General features: G+C 37.0%; 1 protein-coding gene across 2 annotated transcripts in view; it reads right to left on the reverse strand.

The window, feature by feature from the left end:
* LOC107224141 (synaptogenesis protein syg-2-like) overlaps positions 1-23789 on the reverse strand; it is a 227338-nt gene that overhangs the window by 176842 nt on the left and 26707 nt on the right. Inside the window, exon 3 of one of the 2 annotated variants that reach the window (XM_046745258.1) lies at positions 15685-15717. The exons of the other annotated variant lie outside the window; for it this stretch is intronic. Within the exon in view, the coding sequence (XP_046601214.1) occupies positions 15685-15717 (33 nt within the window). The remainder of the gene's footprint in view (positions 1-15684; positions 15718-23789) is intronic. 2 annotated transcript variants of the gene reach the window in all.

Raw genomic sequence — 23789 nt, forward strand, 5'->3', positions numbered from 1 at the left:
GATGAAGTAACGGCGCCACCGTAACTCAAACCCCCCCCCCCCCCATTCCGTTCCGCAAATACGAACACCGTAAGATCGCCGTCCGTGGACAAAGTGTACTTTTCCTGGAAGATCTCCAACTTTCATAGGTCGTGTCTTGATCCCGTGGCGAGCTTCCGCTACCCCGTAATGAATTATTTAATTTTTCCGCGACAGTTAGTAGCTGCTTGGAGAGGAAAGAAAAGCTCCGGGAAGGAAAGGAAACCGCCCCGAGCGATCGGAGGGATTGAAACTTTGAAAAATTCACCACTTTGTCACAAAGTACAACGTGTATAATATGGCTACACTCACTGGTTTATACTCGGAAATTTTTCACACCGTGAATTTATCTCATGAATTTGAATTTAGCTGCGAAATGAAATCCCACCGCGCTGTCACCAGTTTACGTCAACCAGCGAACAGAAACGCGATTATTGTTCGAATAACTGCACAAATGTGCAAATTCACAGATAGACGAACGCTTCGACGATACAATGAAGGAAATCACGAGAACACTTAACAGGTAAAACTGTCTATTATCGGAGATGTAGAGTATCAGACATCGATATTTTCCGTTCTGAACGGGATTGATAGTCAGACAGTCGACGGACGCTTAGACAGTTCAGCAATATGAAAACTATGGCTCGGCACGAAGTGGATCGAAAACGGAAACGTTACCTGCGATTACAACTTCAATACAAAAGTCATTGGATCGCGATGTAGAAAACAGCGTCAAGACCATTTTACTGGTTATGTAAAATCTTGAAGATGTAGCAGTTCCGGAAAAGCTGGCACTCTGAGCTTCTTAAAATCCCAGTTAAAGCTCGTCACTCGAAGGATGAGAAAAAGTCACGGTAAGTAGAAAAATGAGCGAGAAATAAAGCCGCGGTGAAATTTTGTTTCAAGCGTTATTTTATTTTAGGAGGTCAGGCGTTGAACCGTGTTAGAAATCCGTAACAAGGGTTGAGAATTAAGCAAAGCAGAGGGGGATGACGGCACTCTGTTCGATGAACGTGGACACAATGAAGCGTGGCTAACGCTCGGCACGTGCGGACAAAGTGTTGTCCCATCATCGTTGCAGAGCTGGTGCAATAGCTGGTGAAGACTCGTAGAGTCGAATACGCAGACCGAATCTGACGGAATTATTTCCCCTGTAATTGAGTATTGCCAATTTATATAATCCAATGAGCTATAATTAATTAAAATCGCGGATTATACGCCTCGCGGATCGTGGTCCTCGATCAAATTCATTCTCTGTGATCGCTTTAGTGCAACGCGCTTTCAATTCCCCGCCGGATCGAGCCGTCCCTTCGACAGACAATCTTCCCTGCACCAACAGCATCGCTACGCCGTTATCTGCAGTCAATCCCCTCGACAAGCCACACGCGAATTTCAAAATCTACTGGAATTCATGCTAATTACTCATACCACATATGCAACGTTCCGTTCTTGACCACATTTGACTGGAATCACTGACAGCCCTGCAGGTGCTTTTGATAAAGCTTGAAAATCATCCGGGCAACCGCATTGATAAAAAAAAAAAAATAACCAATGTGTTGAATCTCGCTCATGTTTCCAATTTTTCGACATGTCATACTTCGATAAAAAAATTGTCTTATTTCGCGACGTGATTAGCTTAGCTTAGTTTTTTGACAGTGAGGCAGATTTGCTAAATTTAATCTGAATACAAGAAAACTTCTGGATTCAGATTCCTACTACCGACACTTACCGACATTCCACCGAGACTCAAACCCTTTTTAGCGATGACGTAATGACGGCTATTGTTTCTGATACACCTAACAAAACATCATCCACTATCAACAGACGATACCAAGCGCGGTGCTGCATGCATTTCTTATTTATCGAGGATAAACTTCCAGGCTGATTTGCACCCCTCAAACAACCGAGTTGGCACGTGAGAAGAAAAAGTGTCTAATTTTTTCTGGTGCATTAAAACGTGGCCCAGAATAAATGAAATCAATGACACGCACCTCGGGTACTTTTCTTGTAAAAGTGAACGACGATCCGACTTTAACTTGAAAAGAGAAACGAATGAACAATAAATGGGCGAATATTTTACGCCGCGAATTATCGGAACCGAGGACTCTCAAAAGCTCTATTCTCGTGGCCACAATCTGTTCCCCGAGTGACAATAGACGAGTCTTTTTATCTCGTGTTCTGATTCTCCACGTCCTAGTATTTTTTTCCACCGTTATGCGGTGCAGTGTCTGATGGAATTCGCTCGTGTTTCAGCGTGAATTTTAATAGCGGGTATGCCGCAGAGGATCCTGGCGGACCCGAGAGTCCCGCATTATCAGAGTCTCCTCCAACTTCTGCCTCCGACTCCGTGGAAAACGGCAAGCTTTTGCCGCATCGAGTTTCTCGGTGAACAAATTGCTAACGGAACGTCGAGCTTTTAAACAACACTCGTGTACGTGCATGAAAATACGGTAAAAGTGTATCGGTATTAGCCTCACTGCAAACATCCCGCCATTGTTTAGTCACATTTTTGCTCGCTAATTGGTCCGGGAATTGCCATTTTCTGCACTCTCACTACACCGCGCTTTTGTGTCTTCCCACTACACTTATGTCAACGGTAAGACAAATTACGTACTTCGGTGGCTATGCGTCGAGATAAATTGTCCACCTACACATCGTTACACGCCTCCATTTATACCGACGGATCTTTCAATACCGATATCCTCGGGGGAAATGTTTTGTCTATAAACTCCCGGAACATACGAGTCTTTTTCTCATCCGCATTACGATCATTTCGATGAAATGGAACACGCAACGAGCGTGATCGATTACATTTGCAACGTTCGTTGAATTCTTCAGCATTCGTGATTGATGACTCCAGGGATCAGCTTACTTCTTGTGAATTTTAAATCTCTAATTCCTAATTACAAAAGCCTGAGCTTTTGGTACCATTTTCGCAGAGAAGAACAGTCAGAATACGAATTTGTTTAACAGAGTATAAAAATCTCACGTTACGAATATCGTAATAAAATAAAATATAATAATATTTTCTATTTTATCCTCGATTATTCGACGGTTTAATAGTCGAAGCACGCGTCATCGAACGACCTGCAGTAGCTGTAAAATCTGTAAAATTGATCTACGGAAAACGAGTGATCAATTTTTTTTTTCCGATTTTTGATATCCTTTTTTCATTTATCTCCCTCCTGTTTCTTCCCCTCTTTTTCTAAAGAGAAAAAGAATGACACAATCGCCGGATCAAAATTGTCGATAAATTGTGCATAAATGCCAATTGCAGTGAAGGTAGGTTATAGACATACATGATGCACGTTTTATGCATCCGCACACGCACACCGACAGATACACGAAATGGAAGCGGAGTTGTGAAATGGTGATTTATTCACGAAGGCAGGTTAATTGATTTACTAGCTTTACGATAGTCGGTTTCAATTCCCCTTTTTCCCCTTCAACCTGCCCTGCCGCAGTTTACGTCAACGCCGTTTTTACTCAACCGTTTTTAAACCGTCGCCAATAATCGCCTCTAAAAATCAAAACAAAAAAATTCAACGTGCCATTCACATGCACGCCGTAACTTTGTTCGCCTGCGTTTGTGAAACGTTTCTGCAGCTCGAGTGACGTAAAAGAAATAAAACATAAACAAACGGCACAAGAATTATTGGAAATCCTTTAACTCGTTATCAATTCGTCTTCGATAAAATATATATATATATATATAAAATATATATAAAATAAAATATATATAATATGAAATATATGAACTTAAATTTCTCGTTAATGCAAACTTTAATGTAAAATATGTATATGACGAGGAATGAGTGCATACAAGATGCGAAATTCGTGGTTAAGAAATTCCGACTGAGTTATTCTCCCGAAATTTTTTTAACAAATGGAGGCTTCTAAGAGCTGCAGCTGGCGCGTTGAGGGTTGAAGCGCGTGAATCACGTGTCAGTCATTACTTACAGTATGGCGTAAATTTATTATTCAAAGGTCATATACATACACGCATGTATATCTGTATATATGCATTATTTCGTTTTGAGCAGCGAAAGCTTCTGAAAAAGCTTGTTGAATATTCATACGAGGTACGGCGAAAGAAGAAGGGGGAAAGAAACGGTGAAAAAATAGACGGCAGAAAGGAAAGAAGAAGGTGGAAAAAAAAGAGAGATCGAAGGAAAGAGAAAGTGATATGCAGAAAAAAGTGCGGTGGGTATGCATAAAATACGGAGAATAAATAAAATATCAACAAACGGTGCCGAATTGATGAGTGAAAATTTTATGACAAAAGAAAAAGAGAGAGAGAGAGAGAAAAAAGAAAAGCAGTCAATTGAAGTGAAAACAGAGCAAAAAAAAAAAGACACGAAAATGAAACACGACGGTAAAGAATGAAATTATCATTATTGATAAATAGCAATTTATGATAGAATTCGCGACGTGATAATAATTATTTTAACCTATTTGCATATCACGATCCCGTTGATATCACCCGGAGTATCAATTATTAGCACAGGGATTTAATTGTTTGACCTCTGAAATGACGTAGTTAAATACCATTCATCAGGAAAAATTTGTAAATATTCCACACGATCATATTTGTCAGTCAGAAAGTGGTTGAAAAAAAAAATAAAGGATGAAAAAAGAATAAAAATTAATATGTTAGAATAAGATTTTCGAACCGAATGAAAGATATTATAAGTCGAATAACGCTGAATAAATTTATTTCAAAAACTGATAAAGAATAACGTCAATTTCAAAATTCACACACCCAAAGAACATTTTCAAAAATTCTTTTGACTGTAATTTCAAAGGGTACCCGCACTTAATTGATCCGGAAACAAAAATTACTGGTCATACATGCCAGTGATAAAATCTCCGGGTTTTGAAAAATTAATTCGATGAAATTGAATTAAATTAAATCAAAATCTACGAAATTGACGATTAAACGTGTGATTTTGATAATTTTAAAATAAGAGAATGGTCTATTCTATTTTCCTTCATATCAAAAATATTTTCGAAGCATCTTCGAAATGTTGAATTTTACACAGTGTTTACGGTGCGTCAATTGAACGTTCAACAAATTGAAAACCGACATCCCGAAGTTGAAATATCCGACGGAAATAACCGCAGTGACGAAAAAAGAAACAAAAAAAAAATAAAATTGAAAAAAAAAATGGGATTTTACCGAAAGGAGGAAAATCATCGAGCATGAGGTATCGGAGCGTCGAGAAAATTCAAGAGGAATCTTCAGCGGTTCCGAAATACGGATGCGAAAAGGAAAATAGAGCGAGAAGGTAGAAGAGAACACAATAGCCTGCGGAGTCAGAACCCTCGAGTCGTTAAAGTTCAGGATCGAGAATGAGAATAAGAAGAAGAAGAGGAAAAATAAGAATAAGAATAAAACAAGAAAAAAAAAAAAAAAAAAAAACAAGCCGATGACGATGAGTAGGGGAGAATAAAAACGAAGCAAGTACACAGAAGGCATTGTGATACGGAGACAATGCTTCGCCCCGATAGATGACGCCCTTATGAATTGACCTACCCCTGGCCTCGCGCCCTTTTATGGGGGTAGGTAAGGAAGGCGAATGATCCCTTTTACCTCGACTTTTCACCCGCGGTATTTCACCGGGCGTAGTTGAGTAAAGTCGAGAGAGAGAGAGAGAGAGAGAGAGAGAGAGAGAGAGAGAGAGAGAGAGAGAGAGAAAGTCTGCAAGGGTAGTGAAACGTCACCTCCCTGCCTGCAATAATTACTTACTGCTTTCCACTTTCCGCTATCTGACTATAGTTTTTTATTTTTTTTTTTGTTTTTTTTTTTGTTTCTTCAAGCTCCCGCTCCGTTTCCCCTTCTCATTGTCGCCCTTTTTCATCCCCGGGATCCCGCTCTTCAACCCCCACCCCTCATTCGCCTTTCCATTTACCCTGTTTTATATCTACCGTTCCTCTTTTTCCGCACGACTATTGTGATGCTGGAACACTTTTTTAATAACCTCGAACGTGGAAGGTGGAAGGTAGAAGGTATAGAACGCGGGATACGCGGCTAGACCGAATAACCGTGAAGCACTCACTCGCTCACCCTGCACACCCGGTTCAACTTCCACTCCTGCGTTCGTGATATTCGAGCTTTTCCTTCCTTCTTTTCATCCCCGTTTCTTTTTTTTTTTTTTTTTTTTCATCCACTTGCCCAGACTGCCGGGACCTTGCGGATGAGCACTCACTCACTGCCGCTGTTTAGAATTCGTGGCAATTAAATTTACAGTTACGTATCGCTTGTTAACGCAATATCGAAGATATGCGTATTATGTGCAAATGTTACTCGGATGGTATATATTTTCTTTACGTCGGGGCGAAGAAAGAAACCACGCGGATTAAAAATTTACCGACAAGAGAGAAATGCTTTTCGAAAATAACAGAAAACTTCTAAAAGTTACAAATTGAGTATACGATCAAGTCAGAAGATCTGAATGAATTTTTATAACCTTAACAAGTTCTAAAAAAAATTTCTCTATTTAATATTTGAAGTGGGAAGAAAACCAAAGCAATTAAAACTGATTAATGATTTCAAAATTCAGACTAGAGTCATCTTTGGTTCTGATGTTTGGAATTAGGAAGTGCCTGGAAGGAGTTGTTTTTTTTAACAGGACTATCGATCGATGTTTGGGATTGGTCAGAGCCCTTGACGTAAAGGGCTGTACATGACCTTTTTTATAAAACGTGTGTAAGAACAATAATATTAGTTTAGGTTATACGATGTCCAGTCAGACATGATCGAAATAACGGATTGATGGACTCTGTAAATTCTTTGAAAAAAAAAGTTGTAAAAATATTAAAAATATCGGCTTCGAATTTTGGCTTTTTTTTACTTATTTATAACTTAGTACGAATGGCGTTACAATACCGTCTTATAAAATCACGCAAAATCAAAAACCACAAACTAAAATTATTTCGGCAGCTAACCTAACCTTAAAAAATCACAGCCAAGATCACATCCATATCTCATCTGATACGACGGTAATTAACTACAGAAATATGAGCTGCTTGTTAATAATGGGAGAAGAATCAGCACAAGTTTGAGTAGAGCATCTACACTGAGAAACTTATCATTTGTTACGGTAACTAGAAAAATTGAGTAAAACAGGTATCGTTAAAAAAAAACTGTTTGAATATCGTTGGAATTTCGTAGCTGCCCTTTATCACAACAGAATGTTATTCAGGGGTATTCGAACTAAACGTGCAGCTTCTAGAGGCTTGGATTGGTGGCGAAAATGCGCTGCCCGTCCCGAGTTACAGGTTTTGACCGAGCAAGCGCCGTGAGACCAGCCATATCCAGGGGCCGCCTATACATTCGACCCATTGTGATGAAAATGCCGCTTTGGCATTCACCCGCCAATCATTCACCCAGGAGGAAACACTTAACGAAACCGCGACCTAAAGAAATATCGGCACACATCTATAGATATATATATGGGGCATTCCACGTAAGATTTTCAGCCCATGTACCTCACCCCCTTAGATTTTGATCATTTTTTAGCATGATGTTGCGACAGATCCAAAAGGGCCTGGGAATTATTATTACATTTTTTCGATCATGCGGAAACAATTTCAAAAACTTGAAATCCGTTTATGTTACGGAATATTTTTAAAAAATTAAATCGACTGAGAAGATTTATACGTTCCAACACCCAAAAAAAAAAAATAAACAAATAAAATCATAATATCAAACATGATCTGTGCGCATCCAATCAAAACGTCAAGTACAAAAAAAAAACAAAACAAGTTTGAAAAGATTGTGTAAAGAAAATAATGAGAAGAAAAAAAAAAAAAAAAACAGGGTAGAAGCTTAACCCTCTTCGGATAAATTTTTATATCTCTTTATCCGTCGCCATAGCTCGTCTGCCAAGTCCAAGTCAGATGGGTGCGTGCTTACGAGTATTACACACGTAGTTTCATACATGTGAGTCAGGGTAAAATGGCCGGGAGGTATAAGGAAAGGAGATAAACGTCCGGGCGTTTTGTCGTCGCTGGACGGGCGTGCGGGGAATTCCGGTCATGGAAAGAGAAAGAGAAACAGAGAGAGAGAAAGAGAAATAGAAATAGGGAAAGAGAGAGCGAGAGAGAGAGAAAGAGAAACAGTCAGGGGATTTTTTCCCCACCCGCAATTTTCTTACCCATGCGTCTGGGTAATCCGATGGTCCCGGATTTTCGTCCTGCGGGGTAGGGAGAAGAGGGGGAAATGGGGGTAAAACGGGAAGGTGGCGCTTTTGCACGCTGCGTAAGGTCAGGTTCAACCTGATTCCCAAACCTCTCCCAAAATCCCATGATCGCCGGTCCTTGGGCCGACCCTATGGGATGGGGATGGGTGATGTGGGGGTTGGTATTCTCCCAGGCACCGGCAACCCTTACAGGCCGAACAAAATCCTATCGCAAATGAAATCTGGGCGACGCTCAACGCCGACGACTGGAATATTCGTACGTGAGGGAGAAAATTAAGGCCGGCTTTCTACGCCACGTTCTCCCCCACCCCCACCCCCACCACCCTTTCCCACCCCTTCACCACCCTCTTCCTTTCTTCCCCTTCGATACGTTCCAGGTATGCCGCACGTATCTTTTGCCTCACCCCGCAAGCTTCGTCTACACACCTGCAACCATAAGCCCAAAATTCCACCCCTAAACCCTCCCCCCGAATCACCCCCCAGTTGTATATAAACTGGATATACGGTACGCGTTAGGTGAACATGTGAAACGAAATTTGTCGGTACGGACGCCAGCACAACTCAAATACGGCTTTTACCAACTCACGGTTTTTACGCTTATATACATATATTTTCCAGCGTCTCACGGTATTACGTAAGTTAAACGTTGCACAGTTTTTCCACCCTTTTTTGTGTTTTTTTTTTTTTTTTTTTTGGCTTTCTACGGTAAGAACGACGCCATTTTATCCATATTCTCCGTCTCGGTTGGACGGATTGTATCTTATTTCTCTACAGACATTTTTCTTACATACTAAAGGTCCTATAGAGAATAATGAGATATTCTACGGAATTTATTCTACAGAAATTTCATCCTGCAGACTGTATTTATTCTGATGAGAATAAAAAAAAAAAAAAAAAAACAGTAAAAAATTTGAAAAATAAAATTATTACGAGCTTGGTTTCAACAGTTAATCGATTACGGAATTCACTGACGCTTGAAGAAAAAAATTGCTCGAAATTTCCTTCTGATATTTTTCGCTTTCAAAAAATGTATGGTGTCTAAGTTTCTGGCCATCTTTTCAACCGATTCGGAATACGATGAAAATTATTCGAAACGACCTTCGAAATCGGAATTATTTTTTTCTAAACATTTAATCGTCGCGATGTTCAGAAATTTGTGGTTTATATTTCCTTAATTATATTCGTCTTAGTTATAGATACAAATCAGATTTTATAATACGGTTAGTAAATTTCAAAAGTTATTAAGGACGAAAAAGAAAAAAAATAAATAAAAATCTGAAGCAGCATAAAAAGTTGATGCTTCAAAAATGTTGAAAAACTTAACGAATGTCCCGGCAAAACTCAAACTAGTTATAAAAATTGCAATCAAATGTATCGCGACGCTTCACATTGATTACAAGACACTAAAAAAAAGCTTCAAACTCGCGAAAATCGAATGAAATTATTCGAAACGAACAAGAGAAAATTACTGTAAACTCCGGATCTTCCTGTAATCCTTTTCTCCCTCATCCCCCTGAATTTCGTCCCTCGTCAAGCCGAACGTTCTGCGGAAAGCGTTACGTCCCGGAATTCCTCCTGAGCACAAATACGGGGGGCGGGGGGGGGGGGGGTGAGGGGGTGAAAACGGGATTGGGGGCGGGTGGCCTAGACGCGGCTCGAGTCGACGGCGGAGCAGCTAGCTAAAATCAATTGTAATCAAGAACGGTGTATAAATCAAATCGTGGAATGGGGCTTGCGGAGGGAGGGGCAGGGGGTATGTGCAGGGATGCAGAGAGAAGCTCGGCTCTTGTTTCCTTTCGGATGATTTGTTGGAAGCACGTCGCAAGCTCAACGACTGCAGCGCTTCGCCGTCGGCTACGTGGCCTATTACCTACCGACCAGCACCAACACCGGCATCTCCATCCATCGAATTGAACGTAGGCGCGTCGCAAGCTCATCGATGAGCTTGCGGGCCGTGTCGCCAGGTCCCGAGTAAAACGTGTGGCTTTTTATCGGTATTCAGAAATCTACAGTATTCGCCAGAAAATTGATGATCGATCTACGCAATAGTTGGATCGATAGTTAGATCCGGAGCTTGCTGGCAGTATTGCCAAGTACCGAGAAAAAATATCTGTGTAAAAGTGGGCATTCAAAAATTTTTATAAATCGCTATGTATTGTCAACTCAAAAGTCTCTAGCATTTGTTAAAAAATTTACGACGAATTTACACAATAGTTAGATCCAGAGCTTGCGGGCAGTGTTGCCAAGTAAAACATATCGCCACATCAGTGTTCAAAAATCTCAAGAAAAAAGACCTTTGAACTTATTTTAAACTTAATAATCCGGAAGATTATTTCGAATCGCGAATACCTACAGAAATTAGCAGCTTTGGTGGAGAAGAGTTATAAAATGAATGTTTGAATGTCATACAGTACTATCCAAAAATCTCATATTCATTTCTCAGTTTCGATATCACGATTACTAGGAATTTAAATGTCATACAGAAAATGATCTCAAGATTCTTGTTTTTTAGAAAAATTTCATATCCTCTTTCTGTCCATCGACTCAAACAGTCCGACTGATTTGCCATTCTCAAAAAACAAAGAAAAAAAAACTTTCAAAAATCAAAAAATTAAATTTCCGTAGGAAAATGAAGACTCGCGATCAGAACGAATCCTTTCAGTCGCGTATTTTTCCCTTCAACATTTCCGCCTCAATTTTTTTACTCAAAGGTTTTCGGGATCGCTGAAAACGAATCCGAAGTCAGAGTTTGATAATTTCTAAATCCAAGATGGCGGATCCAATATGGCGGATATAAAATCGACAAGAAACTGTAAAAATTCGATCATTCCGTCCGAAACTTGTTACTCAAATATTTTAACAGTCGTACAGAGCATCATGGATCATGGTTTGAGGGCTTTTCTCAACACTCTTTACAACCCGGCAGTCCGTCGATCTTCATTCCACCAAAGTATAATAGTACCCGAGTAGTAAAGGTGGCGAGGGTTAAGCCTACTTGGCGGTTTGTCCGCGACGAACGTTTATACACGTCTCGTGTCCTGGACCCGTAAAACCGTCCCGAGCTTACCGTAAAGCTCCTCTTAATCCAACGAATTGATGCAATTCAACGATATTTAATATGCAACAGGCTGCCCGCCCGAATCCTCACTCTCTTTCTCTCCTGACGCTGACTTCTGTTTATTCGATAATGCTACACGGTGACCGCGAAACCTTCACCCTCCCGGTTTGAGATATTAGACGTCCAAAGTGACAGGTGTACAAGGGTCGCCGTTATTCGAGAAAACGCCGCCAAGATCTTGAAGCTTTTTTTTCTTCAGGGCCGTGCGAATTGAATCGAATATTCGAGTGGTCGAATAATCGGAATATTTTTAGAATTATTCAAATCATTTTGAATTCTTTGACACGAAAGTTTTTTTTTTCACTGTTCTGAAAGTATTCATTTCGATGAAATAATTATATGACTAACGCAAATTTTTCTACCGGCAGAAATAAATTGAATATAGTTTCTTAAAATTTGAAAGTTCGATGTATTCAAATTTCAAAAATAACAGTGACTGTAAAGTGAGAGTTGATTAAGAAAAAATGAATAAACGACTATAGAATTATGCACACTTGAGATTTCGATGGAACTTTGAACCGTTGATGATTTTAAATTATATTTACACACCGTTTCTCTAATTTCTTTTTTTTTACATATTCATAATTCAATTATTATCACTGACTGAGTTTTTTCCCCTCAACGCCTTTTCAAAAACCTATAAACACCTAGTTAATTCTTTTTTTCGTTTGTTAAACTTCTCAAAAACTTCAGACTATCGTCCCGTTTTAACAACCGTTTTATTTTCGTTTCTATCTAAACAGTGAAAATGTTGAAACAAAAATCGAAAAAGAAACGGAAAAAAATCACAAGATTTGATTAAAAATCATGCTACAAAACAATCTCCACGTCAATTGCGATATAAACCATCTGACCAGATAATTTTCGCCTACGACAAGAGAACAGGTGAAAAATATGTTCAAAAATCATGTTGCATAACAATCGTCACAACAGTTGTGAGATAAACCATCCGAGCAGACAATTTTCGCGTACAGTAAGAGAATAGGTGGCGATAAAAGCAAAAAAAAAAAATTAACAAAAAAAGGCGCAAAGCAAGGATCGACGAAGCGGACGACGCGAGTTTGTCAGTGCGAGGACTTGTATGCGTCGCGTCGCGGTAAATGAGAAAATAGCTGACAAGGCAGAATGCAAGACAGTAAAAGGATAGGTTGTACTGCACAGGTGAGGGTGCGAGGTGGACGTGCTGACAGCTGAGCTTCGGGTTTAAGGTGGAGGTACTTGCCTCTTTGTAACTGCATTCCTCACTTCGAGAGGGAATGTCGCGTTGTTACTCGCAGCGAACCGAGCGGCGAAGAAGCCGAGCTTTGCCTGTCTCTCTCCGCTCGTCACGCGCTTTATATCCCAGACCCGCAAAAGCTCGCTTGCGGTAAAGTCTATCCGACCTCTCTTTCCGCGCGTAAAATTCAACCCTCGGAAAAATCTCTTCGATCATCGATCAACGGTGTGTTTTATTTATTTTCGATCAATTTTTTTTTTTATTTTTCCTTTTTTTTTTTCTTTATTTTCAATATTATTCCGAAACGAATTCAGAAATGTTACGTATTTTAATTCAAACGTTTCATTGATCAACGGTGATTTTGTTATTCTTCGATATTCGAATGATCTAGAGTAAGATTTGATTTCAAAGAACCTAGGATAAAGCGTCATTTATCAAAATTGGCTCTAGTTAATTATTTTATCGACATTCTCATACAAGACTCAAAAAAGCAATATTCGGATGAAAATGAAAAAAAATTAAAAATAATACACAGCTTAAAGAAAGCAAAATTCGTTTCGTTGCCTCGTTTTCTGTTAGTTTATTTATTTATTTATTTATTTATTTATTTATTTTTATTCCACCGTGAATCTTAGTGTTTGAGAATGAGGAATTTACGAATAAAATCATGATTAAGTTCAAGAATTTTCGCAAAGAATAAAAAGGACGTTGAATATTTTGATACTCCGTTTTTTTTTTTTTCTCTTTCTTGTTCACTCTTTTCTTTCTCGTTAACATGCGGAATAATTTCACCTTATTATTTTTTCACATTGAAGAATTTACGTCGAATTGTTATGAAAGTGTAATATATTCGTGAATGCAGGATTCAATTATACGCATAACGATAAATTAATTTTATCGCTGAACAAGCTTGCCAATTTTCAAATTTGCAAAGATTGATCCGAGGGTTCGGATTTTTAATCATCTGTAATTCGTCCAACATTCAATCAGACTTGAAAGTTTCTCGAGTTTTGATATTTACGTGATTTGATTTCACTAAAAAAATCTGTTCAATATATATTTACACTACCGGACAATCAATTTGTTCTTTTGCCTTCAAAATTTACTCGCTACTAAAATATATCATCGTAATCGAATAATTGAAAAATAATCTAACAGACATGCATTATTATTGTAAAAACATGTCAGTTGTTATCGTATATTAACTCTTCTTAATACAGATTTCTGAAAAAAAAAGTGTACGTACATAGATAAATAAAAATTTGCAACAAAAAAAAAAAAAAAAAAACAATCGAGAACAGACACGCAGTTAAAAAAGAATAGATTACCTAAAATAGAAATCAAATTTTTCAAAAACTTATTCAATTGCTAAGTATCCTACTACAAGTGGGAAAAAAAAATAAAATAAAAATAAAGCAAAGAAAGAAAGAAAGAAGCTCTACCAAGTAGCGATTAAAATAAATTTCTTATTACCGAATTAAAGATAACAAACTAGCCGGAATTCCGACCCTCGGATCGATTATAGATTGAAAATTGTTTGACTTACCCTCGATTGGAATCGTAATCGAAATTCGAACTTTCAGAGTAGTTTATATAATAGCATCTAAAAAAATGAAATCTCAGAAGTTACATAAATATAACAGGAAATAGGAAACAGCGAACAGTGAGAATATATAGATAGTCACAGCTAGAGAAGATATAAGAATAGTTGAATAGACGTGTATGTATATATACATATATATATACACATATATACATATATATATGTGTATATATATTTATATATATAGAATAATAGAGAGGGGGAGAGAGATAGAGACAGATAGTGGGGCGGGGGGGTGGCTTTCAATCACGCGAATACGTGTAACGTGTAATCGTTATATGTATAAAGTGTTGTTGCACGAGCAATATCTTTATGCTCTTCGGTGAAATAATACACATAATAATATAAATCCACACAGCTAAACATCGATTAACTATTTTTTATGTGTATGTACGTAGATAATAACAATAATAATAACAATAATAATAATAATAATATTATAATACCTATGGTCAATTATTTACCGATATACAAACTGGCTACATCGGGTGTCCTTGATCGATGAAATTATCATTTTTTACCGACTGTTCAATTTCTGACATTCAACCGGAAAATTTTTACCACTAATAATAATAATTTTCACTATTACACTAGCAGTCGTTCCCATTTATTCAATAGTGGAAAATATTCTTTTTCTGTCTACAATATCGAATCGTTGAACTATAATTCGAGAAGTGAGACGACGTATTGAATATAATTATTCCCGAAATCGATAATTTTTTATTATTTTTTTTTTTTTTTGGACATCAGATTGAAATTCTGACAAGGCTGAAATGTATAATAAATAGATTTTTCCGAATCTACTTTTCTCTTTCACTCTCGGTGATGAATTTTTTTTTTTTTTTTTTGCGCGTTCATTTTCTAAGTGAGACACCCGTTGCACGGGGGGGAGGGGGGGGGGGGGGGGACCGTAAAGCCGTGAAAATATTTTAGCAAATTTGTTAATCATCAATTGTTAGTTTGTTCAAATATCTAAGCTTGGGATCAGATTAACAACGGGATTAATAATGCGTTAGTCTAGGGTTACGTTTTATATTATATACATATACGTATATACATATAGTATATCACAGGTTTTCAACACATGGAAAAAAAAAATTAGAAATAAATAAATTGAGAGAAGATAGTATAAAAAAAAAAAAAAAAAAAAAATACAAAGTCCGAAATACGAAGTAAACAAAAACGAAATCCAACCAATAAGAGAAAGCAAATCTTCGATCAAAGTACAGTCAATTGACATGGTTATGTAATAATTCCAAGCGTGAATAGAGTGGCGTTAACAACATATTGCTTTTTACTCGTTATAAAACGATCGTATAGTGTACGAATATGATATTTGATAACAATGCTAAATAGTAAATATATTTTAATGGGAAGATTGTTGAATGATAGTATAACAGCAATAATAGAAATAATAATGTTAGTAATGATAATAATAACAATAATAATGTTAATATAGTTATAGAGGGTTGTTGGATGAAAATCTACTCTCTAATCCTAATGCAAAACAAAATTATCAACCAACCTCCTCGCCTATCCGAAATTGTTCGCGGGATCCCTGTAACAAAAACATATTTAAATCATAAAAAATCATAGGAAAATAAATGGTTTTCTTTCGAATTAAACTAAGCGAGTATTTATTAAAAATAAAACTATAACGATTTATAATTTATTACATAATTATAGATAATTCGTTTCATGTGGGAATTACTTCGGCAATTTATTCAACATCCTGCACGCCCTAATATCGTAATATTGTCAATCATATTTTTTTTTTTTTTCATGTTCTTTTTCTGACAATAATGGATAGGCATGTTCTATGTGAGGTAGAAGCTTAATCGTGCAAATACGCGAAGAGCTTTCGCAGCAGCAAATGGCAAATCAACGCTTAGCCTAACGACGATCACTATCGATATAATATTTTCGTTTCTTTTTTCGGTAAAAACTCCTTGGTTACATATCGTAAAGATTCCTGTTATACCGACGAAACATTTTTCTCCCAGCAAGCGAAGAAGAACGGAACATCGAGTGGGAAGAAGAGTGAGAAGAATAAAGAAAAATTTGAAACAGGGGTACGAAATAACAAAATAATTATATATAAAAAAAGAGCTTCGCAAAAGGGGAAAGGAAAAAAAAAGTAAAAGAAAATAAAGAAAAATAAAAAAAAAGTAAAAAAAAAGTACAACGCACAGGGTGGAAAAACAATGGAAATGTTAAGGGGTGCGGGAAAGGAGCTCGGAGCATAAGGATTGTCTCCGTGGAAACAGGAATGGGCGGGCGGGTTAGCTTACGTTAGGTTGGAGCAAAAAGCCGCGAAACGCGACCATCTGTGTGCGAATCCCGGTGACTTTTCTTCTCTCAAGGCTGCTGGGTAGAAAGGGGGCGGGGGGTGGGTGGTGGAGGAAAGGGTGAGAGAAAAGCGGAGAACGGGAGGAGGGTGGTAATGGGCCTGTAGTACGTAGGTGCGATCGGGAGAGCTCTGCTCATAACACTTAGAGGCAGGCGGCGCCACTGTCTTATTGCCTCCGAGTTGCCGGCGGAGTCGAATCCCATATTTGCAGGCCGGGCGGAAACATAAAGAGAGCCCCCTCCCTTACACTTTCCGCCCAACGAAATGCACGCGCTACGTGCGAGTGAGTCGAGGGGTCCGGAGGATCGCAGGGAGGAGGTATTAGTTTCAGATTTGAGAGTTTGTTGCCGAAAGATACCTTATACTTAATGCCTGTCATATGCCCGAGATAGCTCTTCTCTCTTTATTTTGTGATTTTCTCAACCCTTTCAGTCACACGTATTTCAGATCAATATTTCGGCCCGACGTATGAGGAAAATTTTTACTTCCGGTTAACGCTCAGTCCTTGACTATTTTCATTTTTTACCACGATCGACAAAATATAGTTCTAGGTAGAAAATGAAAATTATTCTTATCATTTTTCATTTAAAATTATTATTTTTACTTAGCTTCGAAGATATTTACAAAAATCCGAACATCGAGAATAGTTTAATTTCAAACAAGAACTTTCGTCAATGTGATCCAAGCTTCGTTTCAAATCGTTTCGAGAATTCGTTAAAGTTGTTAAAATTCACTCCGTAACGATATCTTCATTTATTCAGAAGACTGTTTTGTACGAATAAAAGTTCCAGCTTGAAAGAAAAGCAAATCTGTTTCAGTGACTTTGAAGAAAATAGTCTTCCGAATAAAATTGTCAAGAGGTGTAGAATAAAGTATATTAACGATTCTACCAACGTCTCAACAATTTTAAAACGATTTTAAACGTAGTATCGATTTAAATCTTATCGTAGTTTACGTTAATAATAATAATTTGATAAATACTCAATTTGCAAATATGATGAAATCAGTAAAACAGTATCGGTTTTACCCAACATCCGCCACCGGATTTTACGCAAATTCAATTCAAATTTGACTGACAAAAATGCGGAAGTTTTCTTTTACAAATTTCAAAATCAAATACCTTTTGCGTGATTTTATGATTCATTTTCGCTAATTCAATTCCCAAGTATATATCTCAAAGTCAATTTTTAGTTTATCTAATTCAAACTTTTCACGATTTCTTATTTCAAGACGTTCGCTCTCATTTTTATTCTTCTTTCATTTTGCTTCTTTCGCCTGATTCTTCGTAATTTTTGTTCAAATATTTTCCCTTCGGTAAATGCATGTATATATATATATATTATATATATACAAGGGTCGAGTTCTTCCCAAGTCCATGGATTCCCTGCCCGTGCTTTTTAACAAGTTTTAATTGGCTCGCTATCCCTGAAATTGTTTACCAAGACACGGACTTTGGGGATAGGAAGAACAACGGAAGTGGGGAATCACCCTTTCTCTCCCCTTCCTCAAACTTCGCCTTGTTCAATTCTTCGCCTATCAGCTATCGTAATAGTCGAAAAAGATAATAATTATCCTTTATTTGTCCTTGTCATTTTCATAGCATTTTCTTTTCTCTTGTGATCCCCGAGTACTTTCATATGTATACATATTTTTTTTCGCACATTTTAATTTAAGCATTCATCGCTCGGTGGGATCATAGAAATAAAATAGACTGCAAAAATTTTTTTCTAAACGTTTTTCAACCGAAATGAATATTCAATTAAAAACTAAACTAACAGTTCGATAGTTTACAATTATGTCGAACGATGTATAATCGATGTTTATTTTTTTTTTTTTTGTTTTTTGCTCATTGTCAGTCAATATACTTTCTTCTCGTTCGCTCACTTCGTAAAATGATAAAACTTGAGAGAAAGAGAATTGTCATCAGCCTGGTTTAATCAACCTTTAAAGCTGACTCGGTTTTAAACATGCTTTAAATCGCCATTCGGTATAAAGTATAATTTTGCTGCCCGGGGATCGTAATTCAGGCTGCGCTACAATCTTAAATTAAATCGCCATTTATCCCTCGGCAAGCCGGGTTTCACCTTTACCGGCAACAGAGCCCGTTGAAGTTCGCTTTAGCGAAATAAAATCAATCTCACCCGCGCAACCTAATTATTAATTCACAATACCGATATAATAATATAGGACCCGGCGATCAGCGAGGCAAGAGAAAGAAAAATAAGAAGAAGAAAAAGAAAACGAAGCAGAAGAAGAATGGAATAATAAAAATTAACGAGAAGAGGAATTTTCGTACTAAAAGAATGCGATGCGAATCGATTCTTCACCCGCAAAAGTTGTCGGGAATTCGTTAATTAAAATTATTCAAATTCTTCCTGCTACTGTAAACCAAAAAAAATTATTTTCAATCTTGTATCTGTAATTCAGAAAAAAAGATTTTAAGATTGTTAATGAAACAGAGTTTGTCCGAATAATGTTAGAATGTGTATCGAGAAAAAAAAACAAAAAAAAAAAAAAATGGCAAGACTATGGTTAAAAAATATTCATTCAAAAAATGTATGGGAAAAAAATGAAAGGAGAATTAGCGTTGGATAATAGAAAGAAAAAAACCAAACAAAACGAAACATTGAGCAGATTAAGGAACAAACAACAGTTGACCCAAAATCATCCCCGTCCCTGAAACCTACCCTCTCTTAATTATGAACGTCCGCTTTTTGTTTCACTTTCTTCTCCGTCTCCGTTCTCATTTTCGAGAGAAAACAAAAGTTGGTCCTAATTTTTGTTTGCTTACTCCTTCAGTTTGTCTCCGACTAAACTGAACGGGATCAACGGGTGGGCAGAATTCCTATATAAATAAAGTAAATAAAAGAAGAAGAAGAAGAATAAGAAGAAGAAGAAGAAGAAGAAGAAGGAGAAGAAGAAGGCGAAGAAGAAAAGAGAAAGTGTAGACGTGGATGAGGATGAGGCGAGGATCTGATATATTGCTAGAATTCTTAACCGTCTGGGGTACAAAAATATCGTATAATTATGTAATTTGTACCACCAACGAACGCAACGTGAAACATTTTCAGTCAATGGCAGACTGGAAAGTGTAAATAACAGGGCTTTAGAGATCAGTCAGTCTGTATGCCAACGCCTAGTCGAGTCTGATTATTTACAGTTTATTCCCCCCCCCCCTCCCTCTGTTTTTTTTTTTTTTTTTTTTTATTTTAAGAGTTAAAAAAAGGTGGTAGAAATTGCTCAGAAAATTATAGCTACGGAATTCGTTCTGAAACAAAGTATTTTTAAAGGTGTGAAAAGTACAAATTCTTCAAGATACCGTAAAAATAATCAACGTCGGTTTGGAAGATTCATTTACAAATTAAACTAAGCTTTCTGATCGTGCCTCTTCCAGTTTTTTTTTTTTTTTTTTTGAAAAAAATTCTCCGTCGATCGAAGCTTGCAGCAAAAACTCTACAATATTTAACATATCTGAGAATTCTTTCTTCCTTTTTTTTTTTTTCTCTCGTATCCATTTCACGAGTTTTGTATTCTCCGATTATGGATCGATTGCACACAAATCTTTGAATTATAAACAAGAAGCACGATTTAAATTGTCGCGAATATTCTTCGTGATTGATTATTCGACGATTTGATTATTCTCGAAATGCGCCCGTAGTTGAAAAAAAAAAAAAAAAAAATTCATACACCACGAACAACCACAAAGGATCTGAGAATTCGTCCTCGATGAAACAACAAACGATTCTGAGACGATAAGAGAAACAAAAAAAAAATCAAATCGTAAATTTCAACGAAAGAGTTTGATTTCAGAGAATCTCACGGAAAAGTTTTCATTCGGAAGCAATAAGCAGACGCGTGTCTTTCTTTCATTCTTTTCTCTCTCTCTCTCTCTCTCTCTCTCTCTCTCTCTCTCTCTCTCTCTCTCTCTCTCTCTCTCTCTCTCTCTCTCTCTCTTTCCCTATCACTTATAGCGAGTATATATATATATATAGGAGAAGGTGGATACGAGCTGGTAGTGAATAAGAAAGAAGAGGGTTTGACGTGATGATCCCGTAATAACGAGTCTATGGAGTCCCAATGGCCATTGAAATCGCGTTCGATCTACGACGACAAGACAGCAGCACCAGCAGAAAAAGAAGAAGAAGAAGAAGAAGAAGAAATATAAGAAAGCGTAATAACACGGTGAGCAGCGGTCAGCTGTTTGTTTGTCAGAGATTTCAAAGTCAGGCTTAGAAGTTCTTCCTCTTCTTCTTCTTCTGTGACTTTGTCCAAATTGAATAACGCTGCGTCAAAAACGATTTCGAAAAATCACAAGACTCTCTAACAGGAAAAAAAAAATATAAATTTTATCAAAAATCATTGCACAAAAACGGAGATGTCGATTAAAAATGACTTGAGAAAAATTCTGGGATACTCTTAAACTGTGATATTTCGTCTGATCAGATCTGTGATGAAATGAAATCGATGAAAGAAAAAGGAGACCGAGAAAGAAAAGAAGAAAAATTTATCGCAGAGTAAATTCAACGTCTGAACCAAAAAATAACGGGTCCCGATTCTAATTACCCTAAAAAAATATGAAATAATCTAAAACGTCGATGAATATCGAGTTCATCGAGACGGCGGATGTCGAAATCGTTGATAATCGGTGAGTGAAGAATGAAGGTTGATCAAACGAAGAAGCCAATTTCGACGGATCGTGAATTGCAAAACGAATGCACCAACATTCGTCGATTGTTCTCTCTCTCCGTGTAACGAATGTGCAAAAACCTTTCACTGCGGGATGTAAGATAAAATATTTCCCCATGGAGGAATCCCGTCTCTTTATGGCGTCGAGAAAATCCCGGAATGTCAACGAACCTGCAGCGAAGCTAAGAGATATAGGGATATGGTAAATTCCATGAAAACTCAACCACCATTTTTTACTCTCATCAAAATTTGTTCTAAAATTCTCCCAACTCTGAAACACTAGTCTCTATTTTTTCAGACTTTTTATTCAACTGGTTAATTATTCATAAGTATTTCAAGTAATGTTGAAGAGAACTTCATTCTGTGTTGAATTTTGAAAAATTCTCAGAAACTGTGTTTTCTTTACCAAACATCTCGAGTAGTCAATAGAAAAAAAAAAATAGAAAATAAGTTGAATGTGTCAAGAAAGCAGACAAAAATCGCTCCGTAATGAAACTAGTCTAGAATTTTTTGGGAACTTTCAGACCAATTAAAAAATGCTTTAGTTGACGAGAAAATTAAAGATGTTGAATAGCAAAAAAAAAAAAAAAACTACAAAAAATCGGCCCACCTTGGGTTCGAACTTAAAAGACAATTTTTTTCGAACTTTAAAAACGGCCCGTTTCAAAATTTACTCTCAATGTTTATAAATAACTAATCACACTGAGAAAAATTTCATTTGTCACAGTAACTGGAAGAATTCAGTAAAACAGGTACCGTTAAAAAAAAGTGTTTGAATATCGTTGGAATTACTAAAATCGATCGTGATAAAAAATGAAAATAGTCAAGGCCTGAGCGATAACCGGAACTAAAAATTTCTCTCAGTGCAGTTGAATGAAAAATGTCAAAAAAATTCAGCCTTTACCGTTTTAGAATTTGAACAATTGCGGAAAAAGTTTTCAACGAAATGAAAAATGATAATGTTCGCATGGAATTCCCCATATAATGCAGATGTTTGTACGGAATAATTCTCACACGTACTTTGGGTGTATTTCAACATGCGAAAAACATACGGAGATCTGCTTTTCCGTTTTCAGCCTTTGGTTTCCCGGGTTTCACTGCAACCCAGCCGTACATACGGCGAGTGAAATCTCACGTGCTTGCAGCTTGCTTATCTTCCTATTCTGGAATGTCCCTCTGGACCGAAATCACGTTCGCAAACTTCGTGCCGAGCCGCTGCCGCAGGCTCGATGCATCGCGATGAAAAAAAGAGAGCAAGTGAAACGGAAAAGCTTTACGTAAACGAAGACGAAAATACCCGCGTTTATATGCATTTTGGCTATCGCGCGTGTGAATAAATTTTTCATTCCGTCAAATTTTCACTTCTCTAGAAGCACGTTGAAATACGTGAATTTCGTCGATAGATTCTTGAAAAATATTGTCGATTTTTATTCTCATCACGATAACGTCAACGTTACTGTTATGGTATCAAAAAACGTTAATGTTCAATGCAATTTACCAGTCAAGTAAAATTAGTCGATAATTATCATTTGTCCATTTGATAAAAATTGCTGTTTAGAAATATGGCGGTTAAATAACGCAATTTCAAGGCGAATAAGTGACCGGCTTTTTTCTTTCTACAAATCAAAGTTCAGTACATGTAACAGCATAAAACGTGAATAATTTTCGATGAATTTAAATCGATTGAAATAAACACAGTTCGACAACAAATGGTCTCAGAATTAATTCAAAAACCGAAAACTATTCGCTGTTAATATTGAAATATACACGTTTCAATAAATCGGTGAATATTTATTCAAAATTTAGCTTGAACGTTAATTAGAATCGATGTACGACAAACGTTTGAATCACCATCAAAATAAACACTCGGAAATTGGCCTGAACATTTGAAAACTCGTAATTAGTTCGTTTGAACATAACGAAAATTGTATTTTTAAATAAGTTTACTACTTCGAAAAAAACAAAAATTTATTTATTCTTCTCAATACTCGCGCAACGTGCAAAAATAAAATATTTGCACGCCTTTTCGATCAAATGCCCGCAAAATATCGCAAATATATTCGTCACGTGACTAAAAATTTTCTCGCCATTCAACGCAGCTTATTTTCTTTTTTTTTTTTTCAATTTTCTTCTCCAAATTTTAGATAACAATTTTTCGAACAACATTCAATCCAAAATTGAATGTCATTCTCAGTAAAACACGTTTTGTTTTTTTTTTTTACAAATTTCTGTTTCCAACGCATCAATGTTGCAGAATAATAATCGAGAGATTCGATGAAAATCAATCCGTTCTTTGGTATGTAAAAAGTATTCGCGCAAATCTTATCGAGTTGGTGTAATTTTTTCAACTACCGTTTGACGAACTTTACCAGAAGGTATAAAATTTCTTCCGTAATTTTAACGAAGCATTATTTTCTCAACGATTGAAAAATGTATGCCGTGATCCGAAAGGTTTCCGGTTTCCGTTGATTTGAGGAAAAAAAGAACAAGTTGAACCAGTTAAACGTATAAACTGCCGAGCATTCCAAGAATACGAACGCGACGAATACAGCAAGAAATATGGAACCGACGTCTCGTATTATGAACCTGATTTT

Source organism: Neodiprion lecontei, chromosome 7, assembly GCF_021901455.1.
Source record: "Neodiprion lecontei isolate iyNeoLeco1 chromosome 7, iyNeoLeco1.1, whole genome shotgun sequence".
Classification (NCBI taxonomy): domain Eukaryota; kingdom Metazoa; phylum Arthropoda; class Insecta; order Hymenoptera; family Diprionidae; genus Neodiprion; species Neodiprion lecontei.